Source organism: Thunnus maccoyii, chromosome 12, assembly GCF_910596095.1.
Source record: "Thunnus maccoyii chromosome 12, fThuMac1.1, whole genome shotgun sequence".
Lineage (NCBI taxonomy): Eukaryota > Metazoa > Chordata > Actinopteri > Scombriformes > Scombridae > Thunnus > Thunnus maccoyii.
The window spans coordinates 27858963-27884163 of NC_056544.1; the positions used below are offsets into that span (position 1 = coordinate 27858963).

At 39.8% G+C, this 25201-nt stretch overlaps 1 protein-coding gene across 12 annotated transcripts in view; it reads right to left on the reverse strand.

The window, feature by feature from the left end:
• Positions 1 to 25201, reverse strand: part of LOC121908141 (disco-interacting protein 2 homolog C) — a 239593-nt gene that overhangs the window by 100340 nt on the left and 114052 nt on the right. For 3 of the 12 annotated variants that reach the window (XM_042427896.1, XM_042427895.1, XM_042427893.1), the window contains exons 1-2: positions 23413 to 23647; positions 10965 to 11042 (exon numbers count right to left, since the gene is read on the reverse strand). In XM_042427896.1, the coding sequence (XP_042283830.1) occupies positions 10965 to 11042; positions 23413 to 23533 (199 nt within the window). In that variant the 5' untranslated portion in view covers positions 23534 to 23647. Of the gene's footprint in view, positions 1 to 10964; positions 11043 to 11502; positions 11651 to 23368; positions 23648 to 25201 lie in introns of those variants that run through there. The other 9 variants (XM_042427904.1, XM_042427894.1, XM_042427901.1 and 6 more) reach the window with 8 other exon arrangements.

Below are 25201 nucleotides of genomic sequence, written 5' to 3' on the forward strand. Positions count from 1 at the left end.
TGGGTGTTGTCATGTTAGTCTGCCTGGAAACGGCTCCAAACACTAATAACAGTGATCACATTTTCAGTCTCTGGAGAGTAGTTCTGTGTAAGGCGGACGCCACTGAGCATGTGCAGGAAAGCACTTCTGTTCACTCGCTTGTTGTGCTGCATATCACAATCTCTTGACTTTGTATGACACTGTACATTGTAAATAACCAGAGAAGCTCTGTAAACAGAACCATGTTCCTGCACATGCTCAGTGTTCATCTGCTGTACACAGGAGTACTCTCCGGAGACTGAAAATATCAGAGCTGTTTTATTAGTTTTTCAGTCATTTCTAAACAAACTAACATGACCAAACTCTTCATGATGAAGGAACATGTGCAGCTGTGCAATAACGGAGGTCTACGGCACAAAGATATATATATATATATATATATAAAGATATATCAGGCTTTGGATACACACACAATACTTGTAAGTAGATGAATTCATTGTCTGTTTGGCTCTGCACATGAGATTTGTTGACAATAACAAAAATCTAGAAAATAAATGACTGATTTGAGCTGGAAAACTAAGTTCAATAAGGTAAATTAAAACAAGAGAGGCACAATGTTGACTATATGAAGTGCAGACAAACACACTCATAGTGTTGAGGGATGCACCTGCATGTCTACATACAAGTAAGTCTCACCTGTAAGGACTCTTTATTGTTTGTTCTCAGGTGTCAGACGGGTGGAGTTTTAAACAAACCAGTTCAACGATTGCTGAGAAATTTTGGGTCAACAAAATCTATCTGATATTATCCCCAGTTATACTAATTTATAATTATATAGATTACAAAGACAGAACAATAAACTAAAATATAAAGGAATTTATACTTAAACATTAATCTATACAGTGAAAATTGCTATAAATGTTGTAATATATTCAATTTATATACAAAGACAACAAATGTACAGAATGTGCAGATTCTGATATAATGCATTAAAATAACAGTGGAAATATAAAAACCTTTGATATTTATCATCATGTAATTTTTCAGTTACAGAATTTTTTTTCCAGTTCAGTAAAAGTTTTGAAACACTAAATTGTCTCAGCTGTGTTTGGTGTATAATTTAAGGTTTGTAGTGTGTTCCCAGATCAAAGACACTGAAGAAAAGATAACAAAGGCCTGAATTAATCATTAAAAAAGTGCACACTACATGGCTCACAGCTTGTTCTGACTAAGAGATTAACAGAGCCCTCAGAGAGAAAGAAAAATAAACGCTGAACCGTGTTACGAGTGGTTGATCTCATTCTGGTTACACCAGTAGTTCATTTATCTGCGAACCGAGAGCTCGTTCCAGTAACTTTCAGGTTCACGCTGACTTATTACATACAAAGCAAGATTTCTACAAACATGACATCACTCATCATCAGTTATTCATCACACAGGTATGAGACCTCGGTATTCTCTGGCATCGCTATCTGCAGGATGAGATTATTTGTCTGTGCTTTCCAAAACTTACAAATCACTGCTGTAAAAAATCACATTTTATGATTTAACAATGCTACAGTTAAAGGACAGGTTCTTAAAACAACGGTCAGGTGTCCATAAGAACACTGAAAGGTTTTTCTCTCTGTATTCATTCCTCCTGTTCACTTTCAGCAGTCTGAGTTAGTCATATCAAGTGGATATCTGACACATTTACAGTCTTTTTAGCATCAAATTCCCTCTTTGTGTTTCCTCGGACAGTGTTTCCCTGTTGAGCTGCGGTGGAAGTATAGTAACAAAAAGAGGAACTTTGGCACTAAAAAGACTGAAACGTTGAAAGATATCTACTTGATTTGACTCATTTGGACGCTGAAGCTTCATATGAGCTTCAGATAAACTTTTAAATATATTTTTGCACAGAAGGAGGACGATGGATTTTGTCCTCCATCACTTCCATTGTAAGTGCATTATGAAGGATCTTCTAATGGTCAGTATGAACAGGAGGAATGATTACAGCAAGAAAAACATGTTTTAATGTTCCTGACTGCTGTTTTAAGACAGATTTGAAAAATTATGAACGTGGTTAAGTTAAGTGAAAGATCTGGTTTGGGTTAAAATAAATATTTTGTTGATGTTATGGACACATTTTGGTCACGGTTTTAAAAAAGTGTTGGTGACTCACGGCTGGAAACAAACAAACAACAATCTCCCGTGTTCATCATATGTCTTGTTGACCTCTATAATAACGTCACCTGATTTCCTCCTTCGCTACAGTCATAATTAGTACAGCCGCTATTTATTGGTTTTGGTAGAAAAGTCACACACAAAACCAACCACAGAGTAACATTTGCTGAATAAAAGCACCAACTAAAATTTAACCAAATTACAATTTTATTCTTGAAATATCAGAGAAATAAAACTGAGTCTGATCAAACATTCAACACCAAACAAGGCTGTGCAAACAGATCTAAAAACACACGGACAGACCAAGCGGCAACCTCTGGGGCTGTAAAATGAAGCCAATGAGGAAGTGCCAAAAACTGCATTTCCTTGAATGGCCACTTGAGGCTCAAAGAGCGAGTCATTCCCCATAGACCCCCATGTTAAAATGCCCAACTTTACAGTAGAAAGAAACATGTTTACAGCCTGGTATAATTTATAGCTAATTTCCCCTTTCATTACAACTTTACGGGGGGTGAATTGTTATATAACTCACCCATTTAAATTTTACTAAGCCGTAAAGTTCTGCATAATGAAGGACATGGCTGCTTTGAGTGACAGCTAAGTGGCTTGTTTCAGCCATTCGGCCCGCCTCTCTGCCCATTTTTGATTGGCTGGGAGTTGGGCAGCGTCACGCGCTGCCATGATGGCGACGGCCGGAGCGGCTCACTTTGAGCTTCAAAACCGCTCTTCAGAAACCAACGGGTGACGTCACGGTGACTACATCCATATTTTTATACAGTCTGTGGGACAGACGCATGAAAACAAACCAAAGTTTCTTCCCATAAGAGCGAGTTCATTTACTGTGGTGGTCTGCAAAGACATAACAAACATTTATGAGCATTTTTAGTTGAAATTACAACTTAACCTCATCTTTCATAACAGAACCTTTTATTTAACTCACATGGTATTAAACTATACATGTTTTCTAGTTAAAATGAAAGCGTTCTTTTGGCCAAATGAGCAAATTTGTTAGTTTAAACAAAATCAAGATAACAAATCTACACATAAACCTTTTTTTATTACATGTAAATTACATTTTCATTACATTTACAGCAGCCTATTGTATCTCAGTGTGACTTTAACCTTTATAAATAAATGAAGCTGATGTTCCCTGCAGTCAGATATGTCCATCACAGCCAAGCAAAATAAATGTACAGACTGTGGGAGCTTTTCTTGGTACTGTTACAGTAACACATTCACAGCTAAAACCATAATATATACACAGGTCTGGCGGGAGGTGAACAGTATAATCACTGACATTGTTATTTTACTCTCAACAAATTGTGTTCACATATTGGCTGATTTAGTTAAACTATTTGCTTCTCTTTGCTGAGAGGATTCAATGATTTTAAGTGTAAGCAGCAAAAGTTTTGTGATGACATTCAAGTACCACATGAAACCAACAACTTCAACAGTTTGGTTTCTTTTTTTCCCTCCATGTTAAGCAAGAATGATGAATCGCTGTGTTCTGGTTAGTAACAGCGAGTCGCTGCACAGGAGTTTCATTCAATCTGAATGCGGTGAGTTGAGAAAATTCTGCTGCAATGTGACATAAAGAAGCAGGAATTATACAGTCATTTAAGCTTCACAGTTTCCTGGAAACAAATCTGTCATTTGGTGCAAATTTTAGGAAAAAACATATGCAAAGTTCAGTTTGAAGGATGCCAGTTAATCAATACCAATTAACTGCTATAGTGCAGAGTCGTTCAGTCAGCTGAACATGTGAAAAAATGTGAAACTCGTCTACAGTCAGGCGTACAGTTCAGCGTATCAAGAGGAGTTTCCGACAATAAATTCATTATTTATGAATATTTACTTTGGTTTAAAATGGAACATTTCTTTCAAGAAAAAAAATCCTCTCATAACTCTCCAAGTAGCTTCTTGTAAATTATTAGTAAATTATTCACAAGTGACGGAAACCATAAAATAAAGCGTGTAGATATCCTGAAACCACTAATGGAACCTAAGAAAAGAGGTTTGGGTTTATTTATTTGTAAGACTTATTAAATGTATTAAACTATTGTACATTTTAGAGGCAAATACTGTCCTGTTTTCCTCCACTTCTTCCTTTAAGTGGTTGTGACAACTGGTTATAACACAGAATAAGGCTTTATATACAAAAAAAAAGTCCAGAGTCCAGCATAGAGAGGCTGAATGTGGTCTGGCTCTGTGATCCAGGTACACTCCTACTCTGCAGGACCACATACCTGAGATGGGAGTTTCCATGCTGTTATGTCTGAATTTGTAACTATTTTTATAACAATCCAACACCTGAGACTTATCACCGTGTCCAAACACGCATTCATTAAAGTCTCCGGCTCTGCTAATATCCCCGTATGTGACTTCCTGTCCCGCTCCTCTCCGCCTTCCCAGTAGCAACTTCCAGTCAGACTCTCTTTACTCAGGTTCTTGCCAGGAAACCTCTCTGGATGACTGGAGTATTTCTGTTCTTCTTCTCTCATGAATGCTGCCTTTCTGTTCTCTTTAGATAATAGCAGGTGTGTGTTTTGCAGTGTTTGGATCCAGCGTGATCTGGCACGCGTACTGTAAGAATCCGTGAGCTGTGCTTCTGTGTGTGACGATAAAACATCTGCTTCGGTTACTGGCGTCGAGATCTTTGCATATTCTTCACCGAAAACCTCCTGACGCAGCCGCTGTGACCTTCTCAAAGTACCGCAGGCTGTGCATTTTGATGCTGGGAGGGTAAGTTATAATATAAAATGAGTGTGATCCTCTGTAAACAAGAGCATCTCCAGCTCAGCATCTCTTGTTCCAGCTTTTCTCCGACTTTGTTGAACCGACCCACTTCAGTTTCCTGCCAAGATCTGATCTGCCGCGTCACATCAGTGATTCTTCTCTCGATGATACGGATCAGCGCTGTGAAGACCTTTTCTGTGCTTTGTCTGCAGAGTGATTAATAGCTTCTTCTCCTCCAGCTAAATCACCTTCACATCTTCCTCTTTCTCCTTGATCATCTGCTGGACTTTTTTTTGCCGAGTCACCCTACAGCTCTTTCTGCTCGCGGTCGACGCTTCGGTACGGCCTTTATGGTCATCCTCGGAGCAGAGATAACAGATGTAACGCCGATCAGTGCTGCAGAATATCTTCATCGCTTCTTGATGATGAGAGCAGATGTTCTCCTGGGGGGCAGCACAGATGCTACATCACAGTGAGATTGGAAGTGTTTCTCACAATAAGAAGCAAAACATCGCAGACATGACTTGAGGGCCTTCGGCTTTCCTCCCAGTGCAGACATCACAGGACTCGTCTTCAGGTCCAGCATAGCAGTGATCAGCAGGAGTTCAGTCGTCTTCAGCTGCTCAACCACAAATGCTAATAGTGTTTTTTTTTTGTTTTTTTTATCAAGGCAGGCCTCGGTGTGAAGATGTGCCTGCACTGAGGGCAACTGTGGATCCTCTTATCATCCTTTTTTTATCCATGTGGTCATTGATGCAGCTCATGCTGTTGCCGTAACCGCAGGGAATCGTCTCCACATCATTCAGCAGCAGATCCAGACAGATTGAGCAGCAGAATTTTTGCTCGTTCAAGTTTAATCCCCGGTGCCGTATTACTCTGTCGTGATAAGAGCAGGTGTCTGATGACTGAGAGATATGAAACGACTTGAGATGTTTCACTTTACCTGAACAAATAAGAGAGGGAAGGCGTCGCAGGCTTTGCCTTATTCCAGAAAGAAGTTCTTATTCTGATTATTCAGGTTTTGAGATGTTACAGGATAGTTTGAGTGTTTTTTATAGAGAACATATGAGTATTATGTATCATGTGTCAAGGGTAAGTGTGCAGCATTTAAAAACTGATTTTGATCAGGTTTAGTTAACGTGAATATCAGCAAATGAGTATTTAAAGTACTCAAATAGTGTTCAAATGCCATCAAACCCCATGAAATGTTTGGCAAACCAATCAGTGACTCTATAGACAGACTTCAACCCAAATTCAGTACTCATTTTTTTTCAAATTTCCAGAATATCAACAAAAAACAAATTCACATTAATGCATGTTTCCATCCACTACCATTCTGCAAATATTTAGAGTTGGTTCATCAAGATAAACAGATGATAGAGCGATTTTTCCAGTTGGTGCCATTAAACCATTTCATTCTCTTAACAGCTTAATCAGCTTTTCCTCCATTTCAGTTGTCCAACGTTCTCTCTCACACTAAAAGCCTGTTTGCTCACCATTTCCTCTCCTTTCAGCCTGTTTATTTACCGTTACGTCTCCGTCGGATGACACACAAGTAACGTCATCCGTCGCTGATGCCAAATATCAAACATGTTTAATAAATGTTTTCTTTATGAGAACGACAGGCAGCAAAACAGATCTGAAGACTTAAGATTAGAATCTTTTCACATCACACAACACGTGATTTTATCTGCCGACTGTCAACACCGACTGGAACAGACCCGCTCCGACTCCGTCCCATTAATCATATTCAGGATCGGCTCAACGCTCGTCATGCGTGTCCTCGCCTGGATGGATGGACGGATGGATATGTAATTTAACTTCCTCTAATGTGCGGTTTTAGTGGAGGTTGATCATTCTTGTGGGGCATCAAGAGAGGAATGATTTTTCAGTCTTGATAAACTCGTCTCGCTGTGACTCAACCGAAGCATCTTCACCTTTACTTAAACTTGATTTTGTGGCCACAGTAACCTTCAAAGCAAAGCAAGATCACTGGTGTTAAACCAGCTGGATCTGTCTCACATTTATTTTTAGAAAAGAGTCATTTCAAAGGCCTCACCGTCCTCTACATGGAGAATCTGAGCTTGAGATTTAAGAGCTGCTAAAGCAAAAAGGGCAAGAAATTCTTTTTATCTCACACGCCATAAACTATTAAACGATGAGTCGGCTGATGATGAATCTTCAAAGAATAAACAGTTTTAACCTTTGATGGCTGGGTTGGATTGATGACGTACTTATTGTTTTACGGAGCTGTGGGTGAGTTAAAACAACTGTTTCAAATATGTTTTAATGAATTTAGGAAGTTTTATGTTCTGTATTTCACTTGACTTCAAATTAATTTCTCCTCGGGGACAACAAAATAGATACTGTATATTACACATAGTGTACAAATCAATAAGAGCAATAACTTATTTATTATTTATTTTCTTTTTTTAAAGGTTGGTATTGAAAGGGCAGCCTGCTGGATCTCATGATATCAAAGTCTTCCTTGAATAAACTAAACCTAATCTATAATGTGAAACCATGTAAATCTGGGTTACTGGGGGAAAACCATTACTTTGAACACTGTAAATGCTTTAATCAAAGTATATCAGCCTGACTGCGTACTAAGCAGTGTGGATTAACAGGCCTCAGAGCTGAAATACATCACAGGGGAGGGAACGGTGTCGCATGTATGTGAGTGTATGTGTGTGTGTGTGTGTGTGTGTGTGTGTGTTTGACAGAGAAAGGGAGTATTGTGTTGTCGAGTATGTGTGAGAGAGGGTCTGAAAATGAGAGAACGGGGGGTTTTGTGTGTTTGCAATATGTGTGTGTGTTACTGGTGCGTGGGAATGCAGGGTTCAGATGATATAGCTCCGTGTAAAAGTGTGTGTGTGTGTGTGTGTGTGTGAATGTAGCAGGTATTACTCATGTTGTGGGGACATAAATCTGTTATATAGTCACATTGTGAAGACTTGGTTTAAGTTTAAAGTATGGTCTTTTTCCACTGGCTCCCAGTATGTTTTCAACTGATTTTAAAGAGGACATAACATGCACTTTTCTAGGTCTATATTTTTATTCTTGGACTCTGCTGGAACATCTTTGCATGATTTATACTTCCAAAAACTCCTTATTTATCTTCTACTGACTCTTTATGCAGCCCCTCAGTTCAGCCTCTGTCTCTAACAGGCCGTTTCAGCTCCTGTCTCTTTAAGGCCCCGCCTCCTGATCAGCCCTCTCTTCCTCCGGCTCTGGATGCTACAATGAACAAGTAGTAGTAGTCCGGCTTTTTCTCATTATTTACTCAAAACTTCTCAAATATATCCATACATGTTCGAGCCTGAATCTGATCTGAAATATGCGAGTGGACAACGTGAACAACAAGCATAAAACTTTAGTAATAACCTTAGAAACAAAGACAGAACAGACGGACTTTTGTGGGACGAATGCATGAATGATCTGACGTCAGGTCAATAAGGAAGTAAAGTAACACAGACAGCCAACATTATAACAGTATAAAAACAGAAAATCACAAGAAGCATAAGATCTTCATGATTATATCTCTGCTATATTTCTGACTTTTTAGTACCATAACGGTGTTTAAGATCCTCGGGCAGAAGTGAGGAAGTCAGCGATTTCTTTTAAATCTCTTCCTAAAACATACTTTTATCTCCTGATTTTACATTACTGGTATTAGTTTTAATTAATCTGTTTTAATATGTGAAGCACTTTGTAATGTCAGTTTTAAAAAATGCTCTATATTAAAAGATTGTTGTTGTTGTTATTATTAGTAGTATTATTATTATCATGGTCAGGATATGAGTCCAGGAAATAAATGTAATGTGATCTCCTCTGAAGTGATGGAAACACAACTGTGTGTGTGTGTGTGTGTGTGTGTGTGTGTGTGTGTGTGTCATCCGGTTTCCCAAAGTGAGCTGGGGACGACCCCCTACTGGGCCTCAATGTGAATACCACACATTTTCTCCATCCCACACCCCTCATTCCTTCCCATAATGTACTTCCTGACTCCCCCCCCCCCCGTGAAGATGCACACACACACACACACACACACACTAACACTAACACACATGCACGCACACAGTGTATTCCAGTAATAGCTTTGGCAATGCCAGCATGTCTGCTGGTCTCCAGTGACGCTCCAGTCTCATCCTCAGCACTCAGCATGACGCGGCGTGTAAGAGGCTCTCATGACACCTCGACAAGTCTTTCTACAAAGTGGACTTTTAGATCAGACCCACCTCACCGTTCTGTATAAAAGGTACGAATGCAAAAAAAAAAAAAGGTGCTCAACACTCAGTAACATCTATCTGTGGTGCGTTCAAAACTACTCAACTGGTGATGATTTATTAAATCGGAGGGAAATCTAATTATCTTGTTTCCTTTAGAAGAAAACCCCAAAAAGTGCAAATTGGAAGTCCGTTTGACAAAAACAACAACATAAATAAATAAAGATGTATTCTTGTAACTGAAGTATTGCACTTTCAAACCCTGGAACAGCCTGCAGGGCTCGTCAGTCAAACAAAGACCACATAAGAGTATCGTCATCATAAGATAAGAGTAATTCTCTCTGTGTAAAAGCACCATAATCTTCATTGTTTTGACATTTTGGCAACGTAATAAAAAGTCTCTTTACTCACATCCTTTATGCACAGACAAAGTGCTGATGGAAAGTCCCAAAGAGAGAGTTACTGTAGGTTTCATGTATCTGTAGTCAAAGTCCACGAGTGCAAAAATACTACATACAGCCAAGTTCATCAGAAAATCATTTCAAGTCTGTTCTTTCAGTTTATATGAAATAATGCACAGACATTTCAGAGTCTTTCAGTCTATCAGTCCACATGTCAACAGGTTTATTGTGGAAAAGTTGTTGCGTCTCTGCTGTGAGAAGATCATCACATGTTCATCAGCCCATCTGGGGCTCCACTAACTATCAAAAATGATTGAAAGATACTCAACTAATGCAGCACTGCACCCAGTGAATAAAAATCACTGGGTTCAAATGTTAACCAGTTTGGATCCAACACATCACTATACTGGGTTAATGTTATCCAGAAAGCTACTGAAGACAAAGGGCTTGTTTTGACCCAGTTTCAGTGTTATTTTTTATTTTACTATTGGTTTATTTAGCCAAACTAAAGCTTGTTATAATCTTCTCTTCTCTGTTTAAACTTACATGTCAGGGTTTGTTATTGATTGTTAATAACTTGTGTATCTTTTGAATGTCACATGCACATCGTTTTATATGAGTAACAAAACATTGGTGACAGTTTTTAGCTAAAGCTTGTTGTGCTAGCGAAGTTAACCCCGGTGTTGTATTGGTGCTGTATTGATCCAAACTGGGTAAAATTTTGAGCCAGTGGTTTTTAATGTTCGTCAGATTCACAATGTACAGAACTGGTGCAACAGAACCAGAGATATCATCTTTTTTATTCCATGTATTCTTCTTTCTTGTCAAAACCTGGAAACTAATTTTCCTACAATGCAACTCCACCGTACAGATTCAGGTGTGCTATGCTAGTAGTGGCTAATGTAGCCTGGAGCTGCTAGCAGAGGTCTGGTAACCTCAAACTCAACACCTCCGGAGATTGTTTTCACTTTCACAGTTGAAGTCTTCATCTCCAACTGACGCTGACTCAAGTGACATCACTTAATATATCAGATTTCATGCAGCTCTCTCTGGAGACACAAATACTACTTTTTACACACATGAAGTCGTATTCACCAACATGTGTGAACAAACTGTGACGTGTAAAATCGCTGGAGTTCCCCTTTAATATTTGAGTCTCTTCAACTGTCAGCAAACGACAGGAATCATTGTGATGACTTGTAGTAAGAGCCTGACCTTAAATCCAGTACTTCACTCTGTCTAACTCTGTCCTGACTTTGTTTATTATTTAAAGGTTGTTCATTAGTTACTTTTGCACAGTGTTTATTAGTTTTTCTTGGCCAAGAATAATAGATTTAATAGGAAAAAACTGAAAAGGTTCATGCTAAAGATGATTTTTGAGCAATTTTCTCTCATTTTTATTTATTTGGTATCATAAAAAACAAAACAAAATCAGAGTTAAAAGGTGAAAGAGTCTCACTTTTACCTGGTGCTTGTGGGAAGTAGGCTCCAATCAGCTTGGATCGCTTCTTCTCATAGCCCTTCTGTGTAATATCACCTGTCAGAGACACACAGAGAGAGAGAAAGACGTTTACTTTCCATATTCTTTTATATATTGGTTTAATGTTGCAGTATAATCGAAATATTTGAGTTCCTGAAACATTACAGAATAAAACATCATCACAAATGCATATTGTACAATCAAGTTGTGTTCAAGCACACATAACTCTGTTTCTGTAAATCTATCTTAGACGCTAAAATCAGGAAACAAACTACAACCAGCTGAATAAATGGAAACTAGCAGAGACACGGAGAGACTGAAGCGAAACGTAAACATGACACTTTCACAAAAAAAGCTGCAAACTGTTGCATCGAAAACACAAAGCAGTCAGAAAGAAAAGACTTATCACATTATGCTTCGTCATTCTCTCCACTCAACCAAGACCAGATGGTGCAGTTTCTGTGTGTGTGTGTGTGTGTGTGTGTGTGTGTGTGTGTGTGTGTGTGTGCGTGCATACATTTGGAAGTACTACAAGTGCACTTAATTCATCTTTCACGCTGCAACGAACCACCCTTAAAACTTGCTGACCGATGCTCCCGAGTGAAGTGATTAATCACATCTACCTACTGAAAAGGGTAAAAAATCAGCAGATTTCCACACAAAGCACATCTGAATCGAACGGCTCTTTATAAATTATTCTTGGCGTCGCGTTTCGTCCTCCGGGGGGGGGGGGGGATTACCAGACGAGAGGGGTTTGCCACATTCTCGAAGAAAGTTTAGAAAAGAGAGACGACGAAATGAACAGCTGAGTGACTGAAGATATTTATCCCCACCCCGACTCCTGCTCAAGTCGAGCAAAACAAACCAGAAACACTGATAAATAGTTTTTGGGTGAAATACGGTAACAACAGCAGAAAGGCATCATGGGAATTGGAGTTTTAAGAGCTAACAGAAAGTACAGAGGAAGAAAAAAAAGTAATGTTAGTCAATGTGAAAGCAGAGATGAGAGAGAGAGAAGGGGGACGTGGGTAATGGAGTTTGTAAAGTGTTGAGTGGCAGCGATGGATCTGTTTGTGCAGATTAAGACCTGTCCTTCAAACTGGTAATGGCAGGTGAGGGGGGGGGGGGGGGGTAGTCAATGGGGAGCAAGGTTTTTATAAACATGTATTAGATGGAGATGCTCAGTCGGTTTGGGACTACTCTGATAGGGGACGAGGAGGATGAAAAGGAAGGTGAGGTAGACAAGGAGAAAGAGGAGAAATAAGGAGAGGAATATAAAATGAAAAGGGGGAAGAGAGTGTAAGAGGAGGAAGACAAGCTGATGGACGATGAGGATAGAGGAAAGGTAAACTAAATGAGGAAGAGGAGGAGATGTAACAAGAAAAGAAAAATGGATGAGGAGGCTGACAAAATGTAGAAAACGGAGGGAGGAAATAGAAAGAAGGTGAGAAAGCATTTTGATTTTGTTGCACTTTTTTAAATGCAAATGTACCTTTTAAACATTAGAGGTAATTTTCTCCACTTAATTTGTCAAAAAGCCTAAATCAGCTTTCTTACACGATTGAGACAATTTTAGATCTAATGTACTTCTTTTACAACTGCTAAAGGCATCTGTCCTACACATGTGGAAAAAGACCAAACTCTACTTTCTGTTATTTTATACTGTTATGATGTCAGATGTCTGTGTTAAACATAATCAAAGTTCCAAAACTTGAGGTTAATGTATCTAAAAATGCTCCCTGCAAGTCAAAAACCAGGGCGTCAACCTGCTTCTTTTGCAACGTTATCTACCTTGCCGTCACGCATGCCCATAAACAGCCATCCATTCTGTAGCCTCGGTTGCTAAGGTTGTTGCTATGTGTTGTTCATTCTCATATTTCGAATCAGATTTCAACTCAAACATGTACGCATGTTGACATTTCAAGTGAAACACGAGAAAAAGTAGTGAAATCCTACGACTGTAGTTTGTTTCATGGTTTGTTTACGTAGCCTCCGGGGCATCAAAAGCTGACCAATCAGAACAGAGTGGGCTCATCAGGAGGCGGGGCCTTAAAGAGACAGGAGCTAAAACAGCCTGTTTCAGACAGAGGATGAACCGAGGGATTGAATAAAACATCAGTATAAGATAAATGAGTAAATAAGGAGTTTTTAAAATGCAAAAATATTAGTTTAGTAAAGTTGTTTTAAATCTGTACTTTTAAATGTGGTTATCTGCAGCTTAGTGCGTTATATGCATGTTGATTTATGACAGAAGGAAACCAAAACAAACCAATTAAATGCACAACTCTTATTAAGCCTGAATGTGCTTTTTTATACAGTCAGAAATTCAGTGACAGCTGTAACTGACACTGCAGAGGACGAACCGATGAGCTCAGGAACAATTTTTCTCTGACTGGTGGATGACTATGTTTAAAAAAAAAAAGAAAAAGAAAGAGAAAAATCCAGGGGAAATCAGAGCGGAGAGCAGTCAGAGTAGCAGGAAGCAGATCTGAGCGACACTAAATCTGCAGCGGATTTGTCGAACACAGGAAAAGCTGTTTGTGCGGCTGACTTGACAAATCCGTCTTAAAACACAAGTACATGTGACTAACTGGCTAAGATCAAGAAACCAACTGTGGGGCTCGGACGTCATCGGTGACGATGTCAGCTCTGTGTGTGTGTGTGTGTGTGTGTGTGTGTGTGTTTCTGGTAGCGGCACATGGCAATAATTAGCATCTCGGGTAGGGGATCTAACAACCCCACAGAGAGAAAGAGACACAAATGCTGCAGGTTGAAAAGAGAAAGTAAAGTGTGACCTTGTCTTCCAGATACTGACTTCAGGTGACACACACACACACACACACACACTCAGCTCCAAACCATTTCCTCGACTTAACTGGGATTTTATCAGAGTCAAAGTGAAATGAACGCGTCAGTCAGAGAGCTTTAGATTAGACACCGTAACAGATCTGTGTTTGCAATCTGCATCCGATCACACACTGAGACAAGCGGTCAGTCAGTGAATCAGTCAGGAAACTACAACAAGATTAACGCTGTCAAATTAGATCGAGCGCCTGAATGCAACATTTACTCACCATCCTGTCATCCCTTGTTAACGGATTGTCAAAAAAAAAGAGACAGACATGTGCTAAAATGTATCTTTTAAAGGATAAATCACTGTTATTTCAGTCTTGAGTCCTGTTTTTGTACTTTTGTCCTTATTGTTTTCACCAATTTAAAGGGAAATTCCGGTGTATCTCAACCAGACTCAGGTTATCTGTCCAGTTTCTCTGGATGTGGATCCCTCTGAAGCTAACAATAATGGCTAGCTTCCATGTTGTCTTACATGCAGACTCAAGAGACAAGCGTTTTGAAATGATTCATCTAAGAAAACATGTTGATTTGGAAAGCCGTAGGAGGGTCAACGGCTCGCCTTGATACGGGTCGTTTGGAGTTACCAGAATCTCCGTGAGGGAGCCGGTGAGTGTAAAAGTTAGCGTGACCCATAGAGCCACAATGACCACATTTATGAGAAATCATGACGGGTTGAAATAAACTGGAATCCGCCTTTTAAATAGCTGAGATCTGGGAACACCGCCACATCGCTAAGAGACAGACACAAGCGGTCAGATGGTCAGACAAGATGTAAACAAGCCGATGAATTATCCAGATGATCTAAACCAGCAGTGATAAGAAGGATGTTTGGGTTTTTTTTTTTTCATCTGACTTTCTTTCATTTGTACTTTTTGGGACTTTAAAAATCCTTCATAACTCAACCCTTGATTGATTTTAAGGGTCCACAAGCCAAAAAATGTTGGGAATCACTGATCTAAACCACGTTATTTGGAGGTAAACCTGACAGTGACCATCCTTAAAATATTGTTAATAATCAAACATTATACAGGAAAACTTACTGCAGGTCAAAGGTTAAGCAAGAAGTCGGTCTATGAGCTGTGATGGATGTTTATAACTGATGTTGTTTGGGTTTTATTTCATAAGAAGTGCATGTAAATTCCCAGATTTCATCATTTAACCTGATGAGTATAATATTAGTATAACTGATAGGAATGAAAACTAATAAAAAAAATATGTCCACAGCTGTAATAAACCGGTCCAGGACCAGGAGCAGGAATGAAGGAGGGTTAGTTGATGAGGATCTTTATATACAGTGGAGACAGAGGAGGAAGGAAGGATGACTCAGTCTGTCTGACTGTCTGACTCTCTCTCTCTCTCTCTCTCTCTCTCTCTCTCTCTCTCTGTTAAAATACAAAACACTGCGCTCTGGATGATGTTGCCACAGGCCGGTGCAGACAGGTCAGGGAGAGCTGGTGTAACGCTGTGAAGAGGTTTCCTGTTCATCCACACACACACAGTCCCTGACGACTAGTTTTATAGCAAAGTAGTTAAGCTGAAGAGAACATTATGAAACTCAACAACAAGTTCAAATTTTGGCCAGTTTGACCCAGATAGCAACTTATAATGTGAAATACTTTTGCTAAACCTCTGAGAACTGCAGCTACAGAATAGATTTCTACAGAAATGGTCATTTAAATGATCAGATTATACTTGAATATTAGATTATTTTGCTTCAGAGCATCGGTGAGACATCTCAGGTTGGAGGAATATGAAGATGTAATCATTCTCCACTTAAAAATCAGCAATATTAGTAGTTCACAATGTTTGCAGGACATCGGTTTGGTATAATAATACAGCCTCTTGAACCAGGATGCACTGAAGCACCATGAATCTTTATGATATTCATTATAAACAGCAGCACAGTCAGAAATCATCAGCACCGAAATTTCCAAGCTCACAGAAAATCACAGCTGCAGACGCTCCACATTCACACAGTTACACACAAAAGAACGAAGTTTAACCCCTCATAACTGATCTCTATACCAAACCTCTGAACCACTAATCTATAAAAATGTGCATCAGCCGCACAAAACTTTTGAAATATTTCCATTTTTCTACATTTCAGGCTGTAAGACTGGTGTTCAGGTTCACTGCTCTTAAATGTACAAATGGATCTACTTTGACCTGAACAGTATGAATAATAAAAGATATCCCCTTCTTTTTTACATAACATATAACATTTTGCAATAAAGATACGTCTGAGTAAAGATATTATACAGCTGCAGTGTTGACAAGATGCCACTAAACTTGACAGTAAATGTAATTTAGAGAGAAAAAGTCAAATATTCATTCTGCATTTTCTTTTTGCACACTGACACCGATCCGTCAGTCTCTGTTTCACACACACACACGTTCACATCTGGAAGTCCTCAGCCAGTGTTACTTATTTCCTTGCGACACACAGAGCGGCGGTGGTGGTGGTGGTGGGGGAAAGTGGGGGCGATGTGAGAGGCTAAGGATCAAACTTTTTCTGTCGCAAGCTCGCTCCTCTAACCTCAAGTCCCGAATGCAAACAAAGACAAAGTGTAGTAAAACAAAGTAAAGACACGACGAGGACCACGCAGGCTTTACTGTTCTCACAGCACCATGTACGGTACATTACCCACTTCAGACCGCCGTTTATCTCCGAGTAAAGTGCCCTTCGATTGTTTTGAAATATGCACGCGGCAGCCTGATGACAGCTGTATAACCTCACTATAAGCTGCCTATGAATTATTGACAATCAGGCGCACGCTGCACCCTCAGCGACTCCCTCCGCTGACGTCAAGCTCCTCCGCTCTTAACCTCGACCTCGGTGTCAAAACCCCGCGGGAAGTCGAGGAACAGATCCCTCCCTTCATGCACTTCCATCTGTGTGGCCGCTATAGAAGTCTCTATGGCAACCGATGATGTAATGAATACCAGGTTATGTAATAACGCCGCAAACTCTAGTTAAACGTCCGTCTAAATGAATGAAGAATGTGATAAAATTTGACACTGAATTCATTTTTTACAATCATTTTTGAGAGGCTGAAACATTATACTGCCAAAAGTATGTGGACACATCCTTTTTTTTCTCTCTCTGGGGCTTTTTTCCCAGGTTTGGATCAGACTTGTGTGTTCTTTATAAGTTTATGTCAACAGTTTGTGTTCGGCTCTTTCCTGTTTCACCCGTGCACAAAACCAGCTTTTCCCAGTTTGGTGTGGAAGGACTTGACTGGCCTGCCCACAGTCCTGATCTCAACACCATCCAACACCTTTAGGATGAACTGGAACCAGATCTTATCACCCTGCATCAGTGTTCAGACCTCACCGATGCTCTTGTTTGTCTGAATGGGAGCAAATCCCTGCAGCCATATTTCCAAAATCTGATGGAAAGACTGAAACCAGAAGAGTGGAGGTTGTTATAGCAGCAGATTATTTGACCTCATGGTTTTGGAATGACATGTTCACATATGGCTGTAATGTTTCCAGTAGCGTCCGCATACTAATCTGTTTTATTTAATTACCTATATTACACATCTGCATTTTAAAACCTTTTTATTGTTTTACTTCTTTTAAATATGCTCTACTACTTTACCAACTTCTGTTCTTTAATTTTTAGAAGAGTGTAAAGTCATCATTAAGCCGTACGTCCCCTTCCTGTCCGCTCCAGTCTGGTATTACCATCACCGCCTGGTAGACTCTTCTCGTCTGTGGTTCAACGATGGTGGAATAAGCTACGCAGCTCCACACAGTCTGTTGACTCCCTACGAGAAACGCCCGAAAACCTGAACATTAAAACTGTGAAAACTTGATTGTGGCACTTCTTTCCTGTTGTTTATTGTATTTGTTACGCATTAACTCCATTTCTCATTGCACTCAGTCAGATACTTGAGTCCTCTAACGCTTGATTATCTCGCCTCACTTCAAACTCACGACTGCAAAATGACAAAATATATATAGAGAGATATAAAGATATATAGTGTATTTTCTATGTGTGTGTCCTGTGTCTTGTACATATAAAGATCTTTTGTTTTATATGCAGCTGTGCAACACTTTGGGCCCAAGATGTAATTTCCCTCTGGTGCGATAAAGTATATCTTATCATATCATGATTTTTTTTTTTTTAAACAATGCACATGTCAAACATGCTCGGCAATAAAAGTGCAGCGTCAGAGCATAAATCTGCTCCGCTAAGTCACCTAAATGTGTGTGTGGGGAGTCAGTTTGTACAGAAACAGCAGGGCTGAGCCTCCATGACCATATACAGTAAGAGAGAGAGAGAGAGAGAGAGAGAGAGAGAGAGAGAGAGAGAGAGAGAGAGAGAGAGAGAAGGGACGACAGTGCCAGAAAAGACCATGACAACGAGAGAGAGAGAGATGGGGGGAAAAGAGATAGAAATATAAAGAAAAAGAATAAGAAGCTTTAGGAAAGAGAAGGAAGAACAAGAAAGAAAGAGCAGGAGAAAGCTTGATTATGATTTAAAAAAGAGATGAAGGGAGAGGAAGAGGAAGAGAGAGAGAGAGAGAGAGAGAGAGAGAGGAGTGTTGCATCTAGTCAGCACCTAAAAAGGAAGCAGAGTTGATTTTATTGTTTCCACGCTGCAACAGTAGATATAGAAAGAAAGAGAGAGAGAGAGAGAGAGAGAGAGAGAGAGAGAGAGAGAGGAGAATTATGAGAATAAAAACTGTTTGAGAGAAGATAGATATGAACAGGAAGAGAGAGAGAGAGACTGCAGAAAAAGAAGGAGAAAAAGGAGGTGATGTACAGCGAAGAGACGTAGAGAGAAAGAGGGAGAAAACAGAGTTTCTGTCATGTGACTCTTGGTGCTGGAAGCCAAAAATATATATTATATAATAACAATAAAGTTTATTTATATGGTGCTAATGTGTGCAGACTTGATGCTGTGTGTGTCTGATCCTGACTGAGATGTTGAGAAGAACAAAACAACAGCATCAGTCGTCCTGAAACGACATGTAATGACGTTCAAGTGGACGGACGCATCGACAAAACGTCTGACTTTCACACGTTTAGGTCGCCGTTCACTTCCTGTTTACAATCAGCAAAGCGTTCCACATTTCCAACCTTTTTTTTTTTTTTTTTTTTTTTTTAATTTATGACCATGACAGTCCCCTAACCGTAACCACGTGGTTATTACTGTAACCATGACGACATGACTGAAGAAAGTGATAATTTTTAACCCAAACCATGATCTTTCCTTAAACCCGACCGAGTGGTTTTTGTGCCTGAACCCTGACCAGACCTGAACCACAGCGTCGTCACATCATCAAACACCATTATTCTTAACAGTGATGTGTGACGGTTTTGTTACTGCCGATAGAGGCGCCGGATTAGAAGAGCATGGACCGATGAGATGTTGTCGTTTAATTCAGAGGAGTTGTTGGAAATGTTTTATATTCCACTCATTGATCTGTAGTTGCAGTAGTTTGATTGATCAAGGTTGTTTGCAGCACTTTTCACACAGTCAGGTACAAAACCAGAGGATAGCGACTAATCATTACGAGCATACTACATATATATCCTGCTGGTATCATATATTATCATATAATATCATTATTATTAACATTTCATCGATTTACAGCTTTTATTCAGAGTGAGCTTCAGTTTGCTGATTCACCAAAACTACAAATATTAAAAAATTTTTAAACATTTTGGTCAGATTGAAACAGAAATAGAAGCAGTTGCTAAAAGCTAAAAGCTTTATTCTCAGGGTTCTGAGATTAAATAAGAACGTGTGTGGATATCTGCGGAGAATTTAGCTCGAGTTGTAACCCTGATAAGCAAAAATTTGGGCTCAGATAAGAAAAATATTCTTATATAATGGAAAAACAAAATCTTCCTCACACACACACACACACACACAAACACACACACACACACACAGAGCTTTGTATCCTTAAAAAAAAACACATACAAACAATCAGTTGAACCAAAAGGAAACGCCCAAGGACTCCACTGGGGATGAGGGCAAGGAAAACACACACACACACACACACACACACACACACACACACACACACACACTCTCCTGATTGCATGCAGGTGGGTGCAGTTGGAAGCAGCAGGTGTTTACAGTAACAACACGCTGAGTCAGGATTGAAATTCATCTCCACACAGGTAGAAACACACACACACACACACACACACACACACACACACACATACATAGAGAGGAAGAGGCTCATATACAGGCACAGCAAGCCTGTTTATCACTATACAATAAGCTTTGCATTATAAGGCTTTGAATTTCAATTCCAGTGTGCTTTTCTTTTCTTTTTTTTTTTTTATGTTTGACCTTCACTGAGATCAGGATTTTCTGCACGCTGAGATAATTCTGTCTTCCTTCGGTTTGACTCTCTTCTCAAAAAACTCAAAAAATTGATGGTTGTCAAACTGAAAAATGTTTCCTGTTCTCCTCTTTGATTCCTATGAGGACGGTTTTTTGGGAAGTTATGATATTTTCCCCAGACAGCAAAACTTTAAAAGCTTTTTTTTTTTTTTTTTTTTTGCCTTTTTTGATGTTTAGCAGCCTTTTCCTTTCCCTTTAAAAAAAAAAACCATTTCCAACTGTGGAAACAGAAAGAAAAGGTAACTGCGAACGCAAACACCATCTCCCATCTGAGTGTCAGACAAAGTACACATGGCTAGAAAGAAGCAAACTACTTGCCAAAGGTGTGAAAATAACTAACCTCCCTCTGCGGTCACCGTAAAAATTTGAGAGAGAAAGAGAGAGAGCATGTAACCATTTTTTTTTTTCCTCATGGCACATACCAATTATAAAATATATGTAAGTTAGATTTCAAGATGTAGTTTCAAATGATTTATGGCCATCCTGTTGCACTTCTGGAAAAAAAGAGCTAACTGTGCTGGCTTCAGTTCCAGTAAAACCATTACACGCACAATAAGAAGAAGAAGAAGGTCTGGGTGGAAAGTCCCCATCACAGTTTATGTTCGACCACATAAAACCACCGAGGAAATGAATTTGTCTCGAACGCGTGGCCTCATTAGTGGAGTCACTTCATCACAGCGCACACGGAGTTAATTTAGCTCCTCTCGCTGAAAGATGACAGTAAATAATTCACCGTGAACCACAAAAGATGGTTCAACTACTGCTGATTCTGTATTATTACTACTTGTAAAACGTAACGTGAGCAAGAGAACAATTTCCATTTTGTTGGAAATACAAATGTGACAAGGATTAATGGCGGTGGTCAGTCCGTAGCTGGCCAACAATATCCAACACCATAAAGGCGCATGCTATGTAAAAAGTGTCAAAAGTGCATTTATCAGTCTCTATACAAGGTAAACTGACTGTGCTGTTCACAAGTTCAACGGTTTCTGGAATAAAACCAAACTTCCTTCCATTTGTTTTACATACAGGTCATCTAAAACACATTCCTGATGAATTCCTTATTAACGTGAGCATTGTCCAAGACAACGGCAGCTTTTATTTGACCATAAAAGGTGGTCAAAAGATTAATTTTCCAGCAAACTAAAAGAAGAAGCTCCACGTACGCTTGGAAGTGTTTATGTTTCATCACATTTCCAGTGGTTGCTCTCCCTGGTTTATGCAACGCTAGCAAGAAGGTATCTTGGATACATAACACGGCGTTACGCCAGAAAAGTTTCCTAAGCATGAAAGTTCATTCTTGACCTTTAAAAAAAAAAACAAAAAAAAAAACAGTAGTTTGACAAAATAAACCCGACTCAAGGTCCACTTACTGGCTTTTTATGGAGCTTTCCGACTGTATGACACAAGAGTTTTAACTGTGCTTTGTTTGTACAGTAATCCGACACAAAGGAGAAGTCACCATAAAAGCTGCTGAGCTCGCATGTCGACAGATGCATCTCCATGACAACTGAGCAAACTCCAGATGCTGATGAGCACGGTTGAAAGCTCTGGGGAAAAAAGCCAGTAAGTGGACGTTGATTTGGATATGCATTGTCGAAGTGAAACGTCTCAGCAGGGATCCTTTAAAATCACATAAATGATATTTAATACGATTACTGGGAAATGTTTCAGTTAACAGTTTAATACCTTTATAAATCAGCATGCAAGGTTTATTAAACTGCTGGTAACCATAGGAACAATAGGTTTCACACTACATAGCCATTTCACTACAAACGACTTAAACACAAGCCTCCTTTTTTTCCCCTTTATTAACTTTAACATTTACACACATTATAACCAGTGTTGGCAAGTTACTTGATAATTGTGATTAATTACTGATAACAATTGTTGTAAAAGTAATTACATTATTCATTACTCAGCAGCAAAAGTAACGCGATACATTACTTGTTTCTTTCATCACTCAGTCATCAGATCTGTCAAAGTTGCCTTTTAACAACTCAAAATCACACAAACGCTGCATCTTTGGTATTTAACACATGCAGAAATAGAAAATTAGACGTCTGTGGTTTAACAAGCCGGCAGGATACAGTTAGGAAGGATTTACTTAAAGTAACAATCTTGAAGATCTGTGTTTCATTGTCTTTGGCGGCACCTGTGGCGATAGGAGGTAACTGCAGGTGTGTTTTTGGGACCTCACTTCCCTGAGATCCAAAGTTGGCAACGCTAGCAGAGACCAGAAAAAAAAAACACTACGCTGCTTCATACACGAGTGAGTTGAAGTGCAAGTCTGTTGCGTTAGCTCCGCCTACCCTCTCTGGCCGACAACTGCTGCTCAGCGATGGAAAACGTGTCACTAATTATGCGCCGCTTGTGATTTTTCCCGGGAATGTCGCCACAGACACCCAGTTCATAATACTGCAAATGAAACGGCTTCCATCAGCGGGTCATAAGCTAAATCACCGTCGTGTTACCTCATTCAGCGACAGATAGCGACTAAATGAAAACTTTCTAGATTATTACTTTAACGTTAGCAAGCCGGCTAAAAAGCACGTTGCTGCATTTCTCCTCCTCCGGAGCAGTTTGACAGCTGAGCACAAAGACCACACTGATATCAACCCTCCATTAATCCCAGTAAGACAGTGAACCCGCTGACCCCCCCCCCCCCACCCCAGTGTAAAAGTAACTGGGATCAGTAACTGTAATGTGATTACTGAGTTTAACGACTCCTTCCTGAAAAAAGTCCGTTAAGTGACACGGATTGTAACTGATTCCCAAACAACTATAAATCAAACTGCTGCAGAGTGTAGTACAGTAAATCTCTGAAGAACTATTAGCCATATTAGGAAAACTGGATGACTACATGTGCTGCTTCTACTACCAGCGTTATGAATGAAATCACCGACAGAAGTCGTGTTATTAACGACATTTTCACTGCTATTAAAACAACTGATGGCAAATTTAATTAATCTGCCGACTTCTGTCATATTCATGTCTTAAACTCTAATTCTGTTAATCCTTTAGAAAAACAAACACAGCAAAGCCAAAGAGTTGTGAAACGTTTTCTCCAATTAGCCTAATTAGATCAAGAAAATCAGCTTCTACTCACACACACACATACACACACACGTTTGATATCTGGCGTCTTTCTACTCACCGATCATAACGCGAAAAGTCACCAGGAATAAAAAACCGACGCACCAGTCAAAGTCAGCTTCATGCTCCTCTCAGACCAGCTCCTGTGTCTGCGTCTGTGGTCCTCCAGTGTGTGAAAACACTGGTTGCTTATTCCCCATTGGCAGCAGCATACACACACACACATACACACACACACACACACACACACACTCTCTCTCTCTCAATTAACACGCACACACAAAGACAAGCAGCTTACTAGTTTCAAACAGGAGCAGGTCAACGTCCTCTCAAGAGACAAACGGCTCTGCTGACATTTAGCGACTGATGCTGTTCTTGTTGTTAAGACACACACACACACACACACACACACACACACACACACACACACACACACACAGACGACTCCGCAGCGCTGGATTGGTTGGCAATTACTCCACCGTTTACTTTCCTCTTTTAGTCTAGGAAGGAACAAACTATTTTTCCACTCAGCTCAGTGTGTGTGTGTGTGTGTGTGTGTGTGTGTGTGTGTGTGTTTGTGAGAGTGTGAACATGTGTGTGTGCCTATAAACAACAATCCCGTCTCCCCTCTCTCTCTCTCTCTCTCTCTCTCTCTCTCTCTCTCTCCTCTGTTGATACGGTCCGACCTGCCTGCCCAAACACGCTGCCCGGCGACATCAGCCAAACAAACAAATTGGGCTGTTTGTCGGCCGACTTCACAGCGAGGTGAGAGAGAGGACACACACACACACACACACACACACACATACACACACACACACACACACACACACACACACACACACACACACACACACACATCCCTCCGGGTTTGTCCTCATATCCCCCAGCCTCCTACCCCTTGGGATGTGTAACTCCCATCTCTAGTGGTTACTATGGTGATAACAGACAACAAGAGGGCGGTGGTACTTAAAATACATTTATTGATGTTTCTGGAAATATTCAGAAGGACGCTGTAATAAAGTTAAACTCATGTTTGTCTCACTGAGCTGCATGAATGTTTTTTTTTCTAACTTCAGAACAAAATCCTGTAGTTTTATAAAGGATATATAAGTTTTATGAGCATTTTGTAGAATATATGATGTCGATTGCCACCGTGGAAGAAACCACAAGAGACTCTGGACGAGATGACGTCAGGAAATGTTTCCTGAAGGATGATAATGACAATGTTTGGGTCCCTCCTTTGTATTTATATGGAGAGACAATAAACAGGAAGCTGTGACTGCTCAAAGATGTACAATTTACCTGATTTGAGCCTTTAAACAGCTGAACATGCAGACTGTGTGGTGCAGAAATGTTTGCTTTGACTGAAAAATGGTTAAAACTGTTGAGTCCGACTGAACGATACCTGAGCCTCATAACCTTTCTGAGATGAGTGTTTTTACAACAGCAAAGCTTTCACAGAAGAAGAAAGCAATAATAAGTATAAACTACTGGGAATTTGATATGTTTTCCAGCACAGTTGTGATTCACATTCACACCTGGAAGCAACATCTACCTCCTGTTGGCCACTTCGGTGTTTAAATGAAACTCAAGAGGTCGTATTTCCAAAATTTGAAGACAAAGATATGAAATGATGGACTCTTCTTCCTGTTTCTATAACGGACAGAACCTACTTTACTATTTTAATAAAAGGGGGATTTTAAGTAACTAAAAGCTGAAACATGACTAAACACACCTTCGATGGGCACATCACAACTTGTTAAGTTAGAACATTTCCACTTACAAATTCCTGAATATCAATATTTTTATTAAAAAAATGACTCGACTCATCAACACGGTCGCACCCGCAGGCAACAACAAGTCTGTTTCTCATGTGATGCCAAAAACTGCA